General features: G+C 39.7%; 2 protein-coding genes across 5 annotated transcripts in view; one reads left to right on the top strand and one right to left on the bottom strand.

Annotated features, from left to right (window-relative positions):
* LOC112155022 (dehydrogenase/reductase SDR family member on chromosome X) overlaps positions 1-4,161 on the bottom strand; it is a 45,575-nt gene extending 41,414 nt beyond the window's left edge. Inside the window, exon 1 of the mRNA XM_024286385.2 lies at positions 3,589-4,161. The gene's annotated coding sequence lies outside the window, so the exon portion shown is untranslated. The remainder of the gene's footprint in view (positions 1-3,588) is intronic.
* Positions 4,162-4,942: 781 nt separating this feature from the next.
* On the top strand, positions 4,943-14,904 carry znf148 (zinc finger protein 148). 4 transcript variants are annotated; one of them, XM_024286138.2, is made up of 7 exons: positions 4,954-5,098; positions 7,956-8,335; positions 10,221-10,346; positions 10,478-10,601; positions 10,712-10,795; positions 10,872-10,990; positions 12,306-13,928. In XM_024286138.2, exons 2-7 carry the CDS (start codon positions 7,979-7,981, stop codon positions 13,926-13,928), a joined length of 2,433 nt encoding a protein of 810 aa, XP_024141906.1. In that variant the 5' UTR covers positions 4,954-5,098; positions 7,956-7,978. The 4 variants fall into 4 exon arrangements, with proteins under 4 accessions (XP_036065519.1, XP_024141906.1, XP_036065520.1 ...); XM_036209626.1 differs by having other exon boundaries at positions 4,943-5,098; positions 10,478-10,990; positions 12,306-14,904; XM_036209627.1 differs by lacking the exon at positions 4,954-5,098 and adding an exon at positions 6,450-6,540 and having other exon boundaries at positions 10,478-10,990; positions 12,306-14,904.
* The last annotated feature ends 5 nt before the right edge of the window (positions 14,905-14,909 follow it).

Here is a 14,909-nt window from a genome sequence, read left to right on the forward strand (position 1 = left end):
CGACGGCGACTGTATCACAAAGAAATTAGTGATTAAATTGGCTTCATTTGGTTGGAGCTTTTATATATGGATGATGTCACACTTGCTCAGTCCAATTTTTATATACAGTCTATAGTCAATGAGTCTGTGATGTCCTCTTATTGGACTTTTTGTCACTAAATTATACACTCCAAGTAGTTTTTCCAGACTGAATGTAACAACACACACACATCTCAATGCGTCAGTGCAGCAATCAGACAAAACATCTGATTTGGTTACAATGTTGAGGTTGCAACCTTCCTCTTTTTAAAGTGGCAGCACTAAGAAAGTAATTATCAGTGCCATTATTTCTTCCGTGGTCATTTCAATGTGAACTATTGCTAAATTTCACGTCTTTTAATACATCCATCAGCTTTTTACTAATGAAGGGCAATACTTTCCTTGCAACAACCGAGTGGATCAACCGCATAAAGGAGAATGTCTTCCATCCGTCCTGATTTTCTGCTTTGTGACCAATTCAGCCTCTCGCTGTAGATCTTCTAGGAAAATCTTGACCTTTCAAGGAGCAATCATTGTTTGATAATGAGGAACTAAGTTCTTACTCTCATACCAGCGTTCGATAAGAGCGGTGGGATTTACCCTGATTTCTCGCAAGACTCAGAGGAGTCTTTCATACTGTGAAATTTATGCTGGTCAAACAGAAAAAAAACACACCAACATTTATAGGAATCCTTCAGTCTGTGCAGCTCGAGGCCAAAGCAGGCAGAGAAAACCCCTCCATCACTCGGAACTTCATTTACTTTTATCACCACATATTAGATGGCCTTAGTCGGGAGTCAATGCAGATCTCTCAGGGTGTAATAACATTTCAGCATTTTAATAACTCACACTAATAACTCTAATAACGGCTTCCAAGATCTTTCAAAAGCTTTATCATCTGTATGAATATTCAGTTAATTATGGGGAGGGTGCTGTTAAACAAAGTGTGCAATGATTAGTTAAATATTAATTGGTTTTCTCCATGTATCAAATAACGTGCTTTGCACATTAAAAAAATAAAATACTAACAAAAAAATATTTTAAAGAAGTCCTATTTTGGCTGTGGACCTCGCCTCTGGCTCATCTCTTTTTTTTAGGAGTTTTTCCTCACCAAGAAGGAGAGTCTAAGGCCAGAAATGCCCAGTTTAGACTATTAAGTTTAGTGTAGCAACTAGCTTTTGTTTATATTTTGTGTTTCTGAACAATTACCAGTGTGAAGCAACTCTATTAGGCTATTTATATAAAACTAAATTGAATTGTCATTCAATTAAAAATATGATTTAAAAAAATGACTCAATTCTTGCAAGACTTTAAGACATCTCTTCTAAACACTATAATAATACTACCACCACCGTGCTTTAGTGTGGGTACACCTTTTTCAAGATCGGGGCAAAGAAATCTGACATTTGTCCACCACTCTGCATTGAACAAGATAGTCATTTTTTCTCAGCTGTAAACATTTTTTTAAGTGAATTGCTTTAAATAAAAGCGACTGATAGCAGGAAATATAAATGTGCAAGTTGTTCATAATGTTCCAACATCTTAAAGGAATTATCATCAAATCTTCATTTTTGGTTTAATATATTTTCATGCTTTATTCATGTTGCCAAGCGATAAAATACATTTTTTGCATATTTTTTTTATAAAGATATATTTTCTAAAATAATATCCTTGATTTATTTCTTTTTCATTTACTTATATTTATAGGCCTGTCAGATAAAATCTGAAACATTTTTCAGGCTGCGAAACAGGGAAATGGAAAGATATTAAAAAGACGGAGTACTTTTTGCAAAAGAGCGTACACAATTGATGCTCAACAACTGGGATCTGACGATGATAAGACAAGGGAAGAATGGAGGAGAGAAGAATGCACATTTGCATACTGCAGCATGACGTTTTCCAAAGACTAAGTGCTTAATGAGATAAATATTTATTTGCACATGCTGCTTTTCCTCCGAAGTCATTCATCTTCCTAGTGCACAGACAGCAATCCAGGACAGGAAAAATCAGGAGCACCTTTCTGCTCCCTTTCGCTCTCATCTTGTCATTACTGGCACAGATAGAGTCACAACAGTCATTTGCAGCATGTGCACGAGCTTATATATATGTGTGTGCGAGTGTAGAGGGGTGACTCAGAATGGTTGCACATGTTGGTGAGGCAAAATAATTTTGTTCTCCCGGTCGAAGAGGGCATCAGCCTTCCAGCCAGGCTCCCCTTTGCTCTGCTGGAGAGTCCTCGCTATGTTGGAGTATCTGTGGGGATTCTTCCTCAAAGCAGAGCGAAGCTGCTTTTCTTTTTGTTCTTAGCAGGTTTGAAAATAAGTAAACTTTTTTGTCTGAAGAACCTGCAGGAGTTTGGATGCTTTATATTGTGGAAAAAGTGGGTTAAATATGAGAGTGAGATGCAGAGAGGGACTAATACTCAATAATCTCCACTCAGCAGCCTGCCCTCCTTAATTTTTTTGTCATACTAAGGTGTGTAACATCAATTTATGTCGTGAAGATCCAAAGAGGGGGGACTAATTCTGCATGGAAGGACACAGATAAGTGGATTTTGGTATGCATGCCGCTCATCACTGCTTCAGTTAATAATAAAGAACAAATATGCCCTTGATGTGTCCTTCTCATTGTGCCAAAATGTGCCAATTGTGCGCATTCATGACTGCAGGTGATAACCAAACATTAAACGGCATCTTTGTCACACATATTAACATCTTTATGGGCTGTGTTGTCAGCGTGCATGGCGTGCACTGGGGGGCACACGTGCCTGTAATATTGAGAGGTCCCTCATTAAGACGGGCAAACTGCAGAATAAAAGCTCTTGCCAGAGTAAACATGAAATACATGCTTCTCCTACAAGCTCGACAGGGGGGTTGATTTGCGCTATGCGTAAAGCTTTAGCGGAACATTGGCGATAAGGGCGCAAAAAAACATGGAATGAGACAGATTAGGAATAAGACGCGCATGGAGATAATCCCGTTATCTGCTGGACGTGAAATGCCAGCGTGAACGCGTCCACGGAGACCAATGAACTGAACGAATGGTGCAGATGTGTTTTTTTAGGCAGAGGAACCGGCAACGCGAGGTAAACACTAGTTGTTTTTGACCTTAAGAGACATCCACGCGCTTTACCGCAATGTCACCGATTCCGCGTGAAGGAACGGTCGCCCACGCGCGCCCCTTTGATTGCCCACGTTTTAATTGCAGAACACACAAGCAGGAAAAGAAAAGAAAATGAGGTTGCCGGTTTGAATCTCGCGTGGAGTTGCGTCTATAGGGCTGACATTCTTGAGGTGTGAGTGTACAGAGTGTACAGAGAGGAAAAGCAGGTGAACTAAGTGACATTGTTTCACCTTTGAGGATCTCTTTCTGTTAAGTGCCTGCTCCACTAATGATGGATTTTTTGGGGGGCTCCAGACGCAGCGTGTATCCAAAGGCGCATTTATAATTACGCACGGGTTAAAAGATGCGCCCCGACAAAACGGAGGCGCTCACCCCTGCCACATTATACCCCTCCCTTAAAAAAATAAAGAAAAGTGTCAGTAAGAAGTAAAAAAAGAAAGGACTTACAGGATGACTCCGTTTGGCTCTTTGCGCGTCATGAAGGTATTCCCTTTACGCTCCTTTTCAACGAAATCCTCAAATGCCGTGGTCACAGTCCACGTCTCTGCATATGTACCACAGGATCACATACAGAATGAGGAGGATGGCGAAAATGAAGAGAGCTACTAGGATGGCCTTGGTCACTGGAGATATGAGCGACTGCATGTCAGGAGCAGAGCCGGGCAGAGCGGCGTGGGGCTGCGCGTCTTCAGTCTGTTGTCTCTCCTGCTCTCCTCCTGCGCTCTCCGCCGCTTCGGTGGCAACTGTTGAAGACAGAGCCTCAGGCTTGCTCCCCCCCTGCCACACAAGCACACACGCAAATGCACTTTCCGTGCGTGAAAGTGTAGCCCCGGCGAGTCAGGCGCGCAACGCGTGGGGGCTTCCCTTGCTAGAGCGGGATGCCTGCCGCTCTCGATGGAAACCCTAATAAAGGAGAGGGGTTCACGGGGAGCAGGAGCTGCAGATGTTGGCAGAGGTGCTTCCCTGTGCGCGCGCGGCAAAGCCACGGTGGAAAGATGAACTCACACGCGCGCCATGACTGAAAGCAAAGTTGCGCATCGCGCTGCTGCACTTGGCGGAAAACAGGTTGATGATTAGTATTCTTTGCAGCAGCGTGTGCGGGTGTGAGATGGCTGCATGACAGACTATCATTTTTTTTTATCACGATCCTGTGTCAGCAAAGGTTTCTGCGGCAAAACTATGCCAGGATTTCTTCAACACCTTCAAATCTGAGCGATTTTTCAATCAAAATGTTCAAAGAAAATCTACATTTTGCAGCTTTTGGTCGCTTAACAAGAACTCACCATAATAGTCTCCTATAATGCAACAGATGACATTCATATTAACATAAATATGAGGGTTGACAGAAAACCGAAATGGCAGAACGCAACGGAGATTTTGCATGAATGAGAAATCGTTTTTACGCACGAATAATATCGATAGAATTCATGTCTTTAATCAATTTGACATAACAGTTTTGCATAATGTCAAGATTCTCTGCATAATCTACGAGTGTCGTGAATGAATCAACATTTATTTATGAATGAAGCTGTTCGTAGTCTGAATTTGTGGTGGTCTCACGATCAGAAATAAATGTACATCTTGATGTGAGAATGCAACATCTGAGAAAAAAGAAGAATAAAAAAGCAGGGTGTTGACATGTGTTTCTGTTTTATTATATATGTTAAAGGCAAAAAATAAGAAAATGAAATAGAAACTCGGGGGAAGATGACATATAGGTGTTAAATTCGAAGGTTGACCATCATTACAAAGGTGGTCGGCTGTGCTGTAAAGGGGCGCATCGGTTTGGTCACTTGCAGTTTCTAATGTCAACCACTAGATGGAGACAAATCCCTCCTATTGAATCTCCCATGTCTTGGGGAAAAACGCAATGGTAAATTTTATTATTCTGCACACCGCTATTGCACTGGAGTCCTGCATACCAATCATGGCAGATAGACGAGTCTAAGACGTGCAGGTAAGAAAATACAACGTAGCTTCAATGGTTCAGGTGTTGTATTCGCGCCATTAAGACCAATTATTGTTTATTGTGATTGGGCTATTAGGAGTCTGAAGAAGATACTAGCGGTGTGTCAGGTAGCAATGCTAATAAGTTTGAGCAAACGAGTAAATTAGTAGCCTTGTTTTTAGCTTCATGCTATTTAATACAGGGTCAAATTGTATTTACAAAATGTCGCTCGTGAAAAAAACACAACAACTATTACTATTAAAAGCAAACCGACTGTAATTTCGAACGAAACCAATATTTTTAAGCGGATAGCTAATCAATTTCAAGTAGGCCACGAAAGTTAACACACGCATAGCGACTTCCGGTATCGTCCTTCAAAGTAAGACTTAGACTGAGCTCAGGTCAGCCAAAAAAGCATCCTTAACATTTTTTGGAATGTAACATATAATTTCAGGACCATATTGTTTGTTTTAAAAGTGATTAGCATTGTATTTTATTATCTATTTATACAAAATATAATTTTCAAATCTATGCAAACACTGCATACAAATAATGCAATCTTTATCACATTCCATTCTAAATATCTGGCGTTTTGCTGCTCAATTTCTATTCAAACATGGTTTATTTTGTTGCAAATATTATGTTGTTTATTCATGTGGCTAAAAATGTGTTTAAGTTGTATTTTGTTGTATGCTTGTGACATTTTTTAACATTTTTGTTGTAAGAATTCTGTATCAATTATTACATAATACATGTTGTTTACTGAAATCATGAAAGAATATATTTTGAGGATAATTAACAGGCACTTTATTTTGCTACTTGACAAAATTCTGCACTTGTGCTGAACATGATTGGATTATGACAGCTATGCAAAAATATAAAATTAAATTACTCAGTAGGGGTGGGATTATATAGGTTTGTTTCTTCAATAAACTACTTGACTTTAGTTGATAATCACTACATTTAATGATTCTAATGTGACCTAAGTAGGTATTATACTAATTAGAGCAAAAATCTATATTCATAAATTATTACCAATTAAGTTATTTTCGTCTTATATTTGTGTTATTTTTTTCTGTATTTGTTTTTGTTTTTAATCAATGCATTTCATTATTTCTATAATTAGTTTGACATATCTTTACAATGATGTTGTATTGTCTACAATCAATGCTTGAATTAAGCCAGTAAATCAAACCACTTTTGTATTTTGATACAAAGTGCAAACTAAGTTTTTTTTCTTCACATTTCTAACAATATTTGTATATTTTGGTCATTTTCACTTGGTAACTATCACATAAATAACAGACATATTGCAGGGCTTTTATTTTGGAATCATATTCCTCTTTCTCGTGAAGCGGAAGTTGCCATAAATGCGACATCAGAGTTGACTAGCGCGGTTAGCTAGTTGACTAGCTAGCAAGAGCCTCAAAGCAGATAACCTCAGTGACACAGTGAGTGTGTTTACATCCGGATGTTTGCGTGTTTTTACTGTAACAGCTATTTTACCTGTGCCAGTGTCTACCGGGTCAGTCTGTATTTTCTTTACTTTGAAACCACACACCAAAGCTGTCAGCTAACTGCTACGTTAGCTAACTCAATGTGAAGCTCGAGCGATTGCTAACGTTAATTTAGTTGTCGAAGGCTAGCACTAAAACTCTGAATTTTAAATTGAAACTCGGTCGTGAATATTTAGCAATAATAATTTTTATAATTTATTATTTGGTAAACTTGTTGACAGAATGTTTTTAAAAAATCAAAGTTCCCCAACCAAACTTTTAATGTTGTTTTTATTATTAGCAACATAATATTTCATCATATTCGCATCTTTCCAAAGAGCTACTGAAGTGGATTTGCATCACTTCACTCTGTATAGCTTATCTCGTTGGATAAGATTGCAAGATCAGCTGACCTAGTTATAGAAAAGTTAACACAATGTTGACATAGTTCTCTTTTGTGGGATCACATATACAAATGTAATACAGCAAGTAACGAATAAAACCTAGTTTATTTCTGCATTAAAGCAAACCGTGATCGCAAATCTCTAGAAGCAGAAGCTTATTTAAAAAAAAAAAACAATCTTGAGATGGAAACTAGGTCACTGTATCTCACTGTTCTTTTCATGCTTCAGTAACAGTAAGGAATTGTGTTATATACGCTATTGTCTATTGATAAGCAATATTTATCTTATTTTAGTCTGGATTGTAATAATTACTTGCAGCTTGTTTTCATAAAATTAGTTAGAATACAAGTCAATCTATCCCTATTATGCATCTATTCTTTAAATGTATGTGATGTTTTGATTTCCCATACCTAGTTAGGAAAAGTTCTGTCACACTGCCTAATAAAGCTATTAGTCTGTGATAATGTGAGAAAATACAAAATATAAACTTCTGCATAGATTAATAGCTAAAGTGTGAATTATTTAAGGTACAGTGAGGGATATGTAAAAGGTTAAATTTTACAATAGCTGAACAAATTTGATTTTATGTGTGTATCTTTGTATTTGTGTTTGATGTACACCCACATTCTAGGGTAAAATGGAAATGACAAATTGTGTAATTATAGTTTTTGGAGAAGTTAATTTCTGCTTACATGTGTTTTTGAGGCGAGCTGGACCAAAAAAAATGTGAACTTAGAGAGTTAGGCCGTAAGGGAGCTGTGGATATTGTTCAGCCTTTCCTTCACCTTTTTGGTGATCTATTTCTATCAGCTATCATATAGAGATAGCTGATTTTATCTCTATCAGCTGTCATATTGTTCTATAATTGTTTTAAAATATTTTAAACTTGGTGTCAAACCAACTGAAAAAAATTCCCAAATAAGTGTTTGAATGTGGAAACACTGCTTTATTTCCTCATCTCTGTAGGCTCAAGACGTACTCAATGTAAGATGAATGCGGAGGACAAGCTGGAGGGCATGCTGCTGAAGTGCGGGAGCGGGGGCATAGATGGAGGCAGCAGAGTTAGCCTGGGCAGTGGAGGGCTGGTGGTGATGACCTTAGGGGAGCGCTCCCTGGCCAACCATCCTCTCTTGGCCGAAGACGAGGATGACGAGGATGATGACGAAGACTTGACCGGAAACTCTCTGGTTACTCATGACCTTGTTCCTCCCGAGCAGCTGATGATGCAGGAGGAGAGGACAAAGAATGGTGGAGAGGAGGAGGAGGAGGAGGAAGGAGGCAACGAGGTGGGAGTGCATTTCCCACTAAAACTCACCAATAAGTTGCCGTACTTGCTTCATGTGCCAGTAAGTTCTTGCTTGTGAAATTAGCAGTTTTGATTATACTTTATTTATTATTCAATGTTTGCATTGAGAATGTACATGTAGTCTTCTGGTTTGTCAAACTGCATCATAATCTGTAGTGTGAAACAGATTGTGTGGACGTCCTTGTTGGAATTGATGATTTTTTGGAGCTTCATTTCAGATTTTTTTTTTCTCTCAAATGATCTTAGTTTGAAAATGAACAACAACAAAAAACAAGTAACATTTTCATGAAACTCCTTTTAATGTCAGCTACAGAGTGCTCCATACAACACAAATTGAATGACAGTCACAATTACCCTTAGGGGTGGATACATGCTGTCTGCGGGTGAAAAATGAGCAAACCTGTACGGGTCATGCAGGTGTCAGCACAAAATTCTAACATTGTAGACTGCTAGATGAGCCCATAGAGCAAATATGTTCATCCACTTTTTTTCTACAGGAATGCAGCTGGCAAAAGGTTGTAGTAAACAACATGTAACTGTTAAAAAGGGTGAAGTAGGTGAGATGTAGGCACATTGTACAAATTTTTCTTTGCACTGCACAATTAGAGCTGTCCAAGTGATAGGTCCTGCAGCCTGACTGAGGAAATTGGACAATCAGAGTGTACTTTGTGTGGGCATCTTATGCGGACTTACCCATCACCTGCACACCCAATGCGTGCAGCATTGTGGGCGGTCACTAAGAAGCCAATGCACCCACCACACTATCACTATGTCCGTGTTTACATCACCCTTGCCACACACACGACAATGATCCGTTACATTTTTTATGACACCCCTTGAGGTGGCTGCATAAGCCTCAAAGGAACCGCAGGACTTTGTGTCAAAATTGACCAATTTTCACACTTAAAAACATGTCAACTTTGACTCAAACACAATATCAGGGTTAAGATGCAGCTGCACCTGTCTACGCCCCTCCCCGGACCCAGAAACCCGCATGTGACTAAGACATAACTTGCAATAATTAACGATATGTTTTACAGCTTTTTAACATGTTTTATCTTTTGGACAAACTTTTTTTTATTGCATTTTTATTTAGGCCAATGTTGTTGAACAAACACAAAAAGTGATGGAAATTCAAGTTCACTCGGGAACTATTCAGTGTATTAACCCTGACCTTAACCGTTCCTCTTGGTCCATGGGGCCAAGAAAAAAGTTCAGCACTGGCGACACGTATTTTGAAAATTACATGCGAATAGTCACTTTGTTTTTTTTTTTTAACCTCCCAAGATGCGTTTGTTTCTCTTCGACAAAGCTCCAGTTAAGTAAAATTAACTACTGCGGTATTATAGCCTAAAATTTCTTGTCCACACATTTGAATGCCAGGTCTTAAAAAGTTTACAGTGCAGTAAAAAAGTTTTCTGCTTTTACTGAGCTTAAAGTGACAACACAGATAGGTTGCAATATTTTTTCCTAAGGGAATTAAAAAGGCATTTTTGCTAAAATTGTATAAAAGATATGAGTTAAAAAGGAGTAAAAAAGTTAAAACCAAGAGCTTCTTGAAGCTTCTCTTCTAACTTCTCCTGCTAAAATGTTCTCTCCAGGCACCCGCAAGCTGATAAAAATCTAACAAACATTACACTCGCGTTGAATCAGAAGACAGATCTGCAAATGTTCCAGCCAAACAGCCACACACAGCCCCTTATCTCTCTGTATCACAGTTATTTTAGGACCCGAGGTTCCCCTCTGTTCTCTTATGCCAAAGGCAACTCCTTGGTGAGGCGCCCTCGCTTTGTTTGATTATCCTCCACCTGGCTATTTTCACCTGCCAGACCCGTGTAAAACGGGTGTCTGGCTGAAGGGTGCCTAAAGTAGGTCATCTGCCATATTAAATCTCTTGACTATCTCATGCTCTTCCTTTTTTACAGATGAACATCAAGCAGGAACTGAAGCTGTCTGACCCAGCTGCCCATAAAAAGAAGGACCAAAAAGCTATTAAAGACCTGATTGTTTCTCCCAAGAAGAAGAAGAGGAAGCAGCGCTCACCAGCAAAGGTACAACTCCACTTTGATTTTTTGTGTTTACTTGTTTGTGTTTTTTTTTTTTTTTTTTTGCTAACATAGCTTTTACTTTTGTTACGGTTTCATATTTCTCAACATAAAGTGTTTCCATTTTTTTGTGTTAGATTCTGAATATGAATGAAGAGGGAATGTTGGGCCTACAGAACCCCAAGTGTCACATTTGTGTTCACTGTAATGCTGCATTCAGAACAAACTACCACCTACAGAGACACGTCTTCATTCATACGGGTATGAAGCACCACAATACACTTCTATTGATGTATAGCTTTAAAACAAAGAGTTTGGATTTTTTTTGTATTGTTATGAGCACCAATGTTTTGTTTTATTTTTTACTGCAGGTGAAAAGCCTTTTCAGTGCAGCCAATGTGACATGCGGTTCATTCAGAAATACCTTCTGCAGAGACACGAGAAGATCCATACAGGTGAGTGGTGAACAGATGAAGTATTCTATCTGCTACTTTAGTTTTAATAAAGCTGTTTTTTTGTCCTTTTGGGAAGGTGAGAAGCCTTTCCGCTGTGACGAGTGTGGAATGAGATTTATCCAGAAGTATCACATGGAGAGACACAAAAGGACTCACAGTGGAGAGAAGCCATACCAGTGTGATTACTGCCACCAGGTACCAGTCACTGCTCGCAGCTGGTCTGAGCAAATGTTTAGTCAGAAATCTGCCTCGAAGAAGGTTTATGAAGTTAATTTAATGCAACCAAGCAAAACAGGTACATATGTTCTGTTACTCCTGGGGCGAAAAAAAAAAAACAATTAGGAGATTCTGCAAGGTGGTCTACCTGAAAAAATGTTCGTCATAGACACAACTGTGCAACACTGAATGAAAACAATAATCCTGGAAATCACACAGTATGATTTTTAAAGATTTTATTAATGTAATGGTGCAGAAATTTCAGGTCTGTACACTGCAGCTGAAGTAATTAAGCTTCAATCGATCAATATTAACCCCTTTATGCCTGATTTATTTTTTTGAATTATGTATAAAATATTCTTAATTGATTTTTCTCCATTCATATCAACTCAAAATTAAGCAGAGTTCTGTAATAAATGATAGATTGCAGGTTATGAAGGGGTTAAGAGTCACCTTCTACTTTTTCTAGAAAGAGTTGATCTTTAAAAGCTACATCCTGTATATAAACAGGGAAGCTCTTGCTAGTTATTTGGATAGATTTTCCATCCATTCATCTTCTGAATCTGCTGAGTCACTGTTGGGGTCATGGTGTTGCTGGAGCCTGTCCTAGCTACTGTTGGGCAAAAGCAGGGAACACCCTGAACAAGTCGCTAGTAGGACCTAGATCTTAGATTTTACTTTATTGTTTTAAAAATAGTTTTACCTAAACAAAAGAGTAGCTTTTTTGTTGTTCTTCCATTGCATTTTCCTGCTGAAATTATAGACAGAGAGATTAAAAATAAAAAAATCACTTTTATTGTGATACGGTAAGAAATACTAAGAACACAGTTTTAATTGTAAATTATTTTAAGTCCTCTACTATGAGAAATATGCCACAAGAATATATTAAAATCACAAAAAAAGACAATTTTCATTAGATTAGGTCTTTGACAGCATCTTAGCCTTTATCTTTAAGTTTATTTTTTCCTGCAAATTTGGGTTGTATGAAGTTTTTATGAATAGTTTTAGATTGAAAAGGCAGGAGTCAACCTTTCTTTAAAAAAACGGCAAAAAATAAGTACATTAATTCAAAAACTAGTGAATTGTGCAAAAGTTGTTGAAATGTGACATGCAAGCTTTAGAAAATTATGTAGAAAACTATTGACTTTATAACACAGCATTTATTTCAGTAAGGATAAAATTATGTTTCAAAGAAAAACCTCTGTGTTATAAAAAGTAGAAGGTTTTCAGATGAACTGTTCATTTCCTGGTTGGTGTACTGGTAAAGTGTGTGCTTTGTGTCTTGTGTTCTCAGTACTTCTCCAGGACAGACAGGGTTTTGAAGCACAGACGGATGTGCCACGAAAACAGAGAAAGGAAGTCGAGCAAAGCTGCCGCTGACGTTGGGATTTTGCGTGAAGTGGAATCCCTAGGCTCTCCCCTTCTTCCCAAAGAGCGTTCCCTCCCCAAGAAGAAGCGCCAAAAATGTGTGGAGAAGAATCTGGGTTCCTCCACATTTGCTCCGCCGGGCCACACGTTTATGGTTGGGGAGGCGGCGGAGAAGGAAGAACTGAGTCGAGGCAAAAGCCCGTCGCTGTGTTCCGGATCCTCCAAGGTGAAACACGAGTATGTGATTGCAGACTATGCCATGGAGCTTCCTGAAGAAGCCCCCGGGCAACATGAAGATGGAGAGTTGTCCGCAGAGGAGGCGACCCCACCTAAAATATTGCTGAAAAAAGTTCCAAAGAGGATTCTGAAGCAGTCAGGCGAGCAGACACCTCCCTGCTTGCCCGCTTTGTCTTCTTTTGACGAGAACGATAAGGTGGCACAATACACCTTTGAAATAGTGGAAAAGCAAGGACTTTTGGACGTGGAAGGCAATGCGGAGCTAGAACCGGTGGAAGCTCTCCAAGGGAGACCAACGAAACCTGCAGCCAGTAGTACCAACTACGATGATGCAATGCAGTTTCTAAAGAAGAAACGTTACCTTCAAGCTGCGGCGGCCAGCACCAACAACGTCCGGGATTACGGCAGCATCTCCTGCCAACCCGCCATCACGCAAACCGTGGTGTCCACCATCATTGACGAAACTGTCCCTGCCACCATTCTGGATCCGCAGCCAATCAACGCAGACCTGAAGGCAACTCACGAGAAGCACGTCCTCCCCGATGAGGTGCTGCAGACTCTACTGGACCACTACTCCAACAAAGCCAACGGGCAATCGGACATTTCCTTTAGCGTGGCTGACACGGAGGTAACATCGAGCATATCTATAAACTCTTCTGACGTCTCAGACAGCAGCCCCATGGAAAGCCTGGGGACGTCCAGCGCCCAGCCACATGCCTCAACCGAGAAAGTCAGCCTCTTACAGGAATATTCAAAGTTTCTCCAGCAAGCACTGGAGAGGACGAGTCAGAATGACAGCTACCTGACCAGCCAGAGCCTCAGCTTGGTCTCTGAAAACCCCACGTTAGCCGGACAGCCTCTGTTCTCCACAGAGAAGCAGTTCCCCTCCCCCGGTAGGTTTAAATCAGGGATGAGCTCTCCGCTGAGGTCCACGTTGGAGAAACCTCACTTTGGATTACTGGTCGGAGATTCCCAGCACTCCTTTTCATTTTCAGGCGACGAAACCACGACTCCCTCTGCGGTGTCGCCGTCTGAGGACGACTTCCTGGACCAAGTCTCGCCCTCCAAAAAGTCTGACTCGCCGCAGGGCATCCTGCAGACGTTCCAGATAAGCTCTTTTGATCAGAACTTCAAATCGCATTTCCACGCATCGAGGTCCGGACCGTCCTCCCAGTTTACCGTTGCCAACGGGCAAGTAAGCGTTCGAGGACCCAGCACAGACTTCTCCGAGTTTCCTTTAGTCCGAGTCACAGAGACCAGGTCTCAACTGAACTCCTCCCCGGATGTGTCGACCAGCGAATCATTTGGTTGAAGGAAATGGGGGCGGGGTCATATCAGCAGCACTTTACAACATCTTTTTTGTTTCCTTTTGCCAAAACTAGTCCTACTGCAGATTTTCTTTAAGCAAAATGAATCATGTTCTGCTTTTTTAAGCCCTCATACAATAATCCTGATAGACTAATACAATCCTACTATAATTAGGATTTCCCTTATGAGTAAAAAAATGTTCTGGAATGTACACTTAGAGATTATACGACCAAAGTTTAATGTAGAGATTCATTCATATTACTGCCATCGGTTAATTATTACTGTTGTCTGTAGGCCTTGTTAAAAAAACAAAGCAACGTATTCACTCTCAATATTGCAATATTTCCACTTAAAAACTTCAGGCATGATTTCTATCTGCCTTTTCGTTGTTTATACTGTTACTACCTCCCCTCGCTGTTAACCTGTTTGGACAGTGGACTCTTTCAAGAACATCTACCTTCTCTGGCTCTTCAGGCAGACCCTCACAACAACAATAGCACAATCATTCTTCACTTTACGACGGAGATTTCCCCTGGATCTGTCTAACAGAAATGAATGGAGTTTCCTGGTTTGGAACCTAGTTTTATTTTATTGCGTTGACTGCATTAAATTTTTAGCATTATGCGAGCATTATACAAATCTTAAAGACCCACTCTGATGGAAATGTTTGTGTTTTTAACTCACTCTTGTGGAATTTTCTGATTGCTGAGGAGATATATTAGGAAAATTAAGCTGAAAATTATATTTATGTATTTTAAATCAAATTGTTGTGAAGTGGGAGAACCAAAAAAGGCTGTTTTAAAAAGAGCGTATTTGTTGCGTAGACAAAACAACCCCAAGGGAAAAGGGGGCGTGGTTGCTCTGCACCAATAATCCCACCCACAACTCTGAGGTGGATTTCTAATGAATTCTTGCCGCTCTGCAGAAACTATGTCCTAAAAAATGATAAGTTTTTTAAATTTGCATAAAAACAACATTGTCATAA

Source organism: Oryzias melastigma, linkage group LG21 (genome assembly GCF_002922805.2).
Source record: "Oryzias melastigma strain HK-1 linkage group LG21, ASM292280v2, whole genome shotgun sequence".
Lineage (NCBI taxonomy): Eukaryota > Metazoa > Chordata > Actinopteri > Beloniformes > Adrianichthyidae > Oryzias > Oryzias melastigma.

What these genes read in the sequence shown, in the direction of transcription:
- znf148 (XM_036209626.1), top strand. Translation starts at nt 7,979, where the DNA reads ATGAATGCGGAGGACAAGCTGGAGGGCATGCTGCTGAAGTGCGGGAGC. An exon ending in CGTACTTGCTTCATGTGCCA is followed by an intron (nt 8,336 to 10,220) that starts GTAAGTTCTTGC and finishes CCTTTTTTACAG; the next exon opens with ATGAACATCAAGCAGGAACT. An exon ending in AGCAGCGCTCACCAGCAAAG is followed by an intron (nt 10,347 to 10,477) that starts GTACAACTCCAC and finishes TTTTTGTGTTAG; the next exon opens with ATTCTGAATATGAATGAAGA.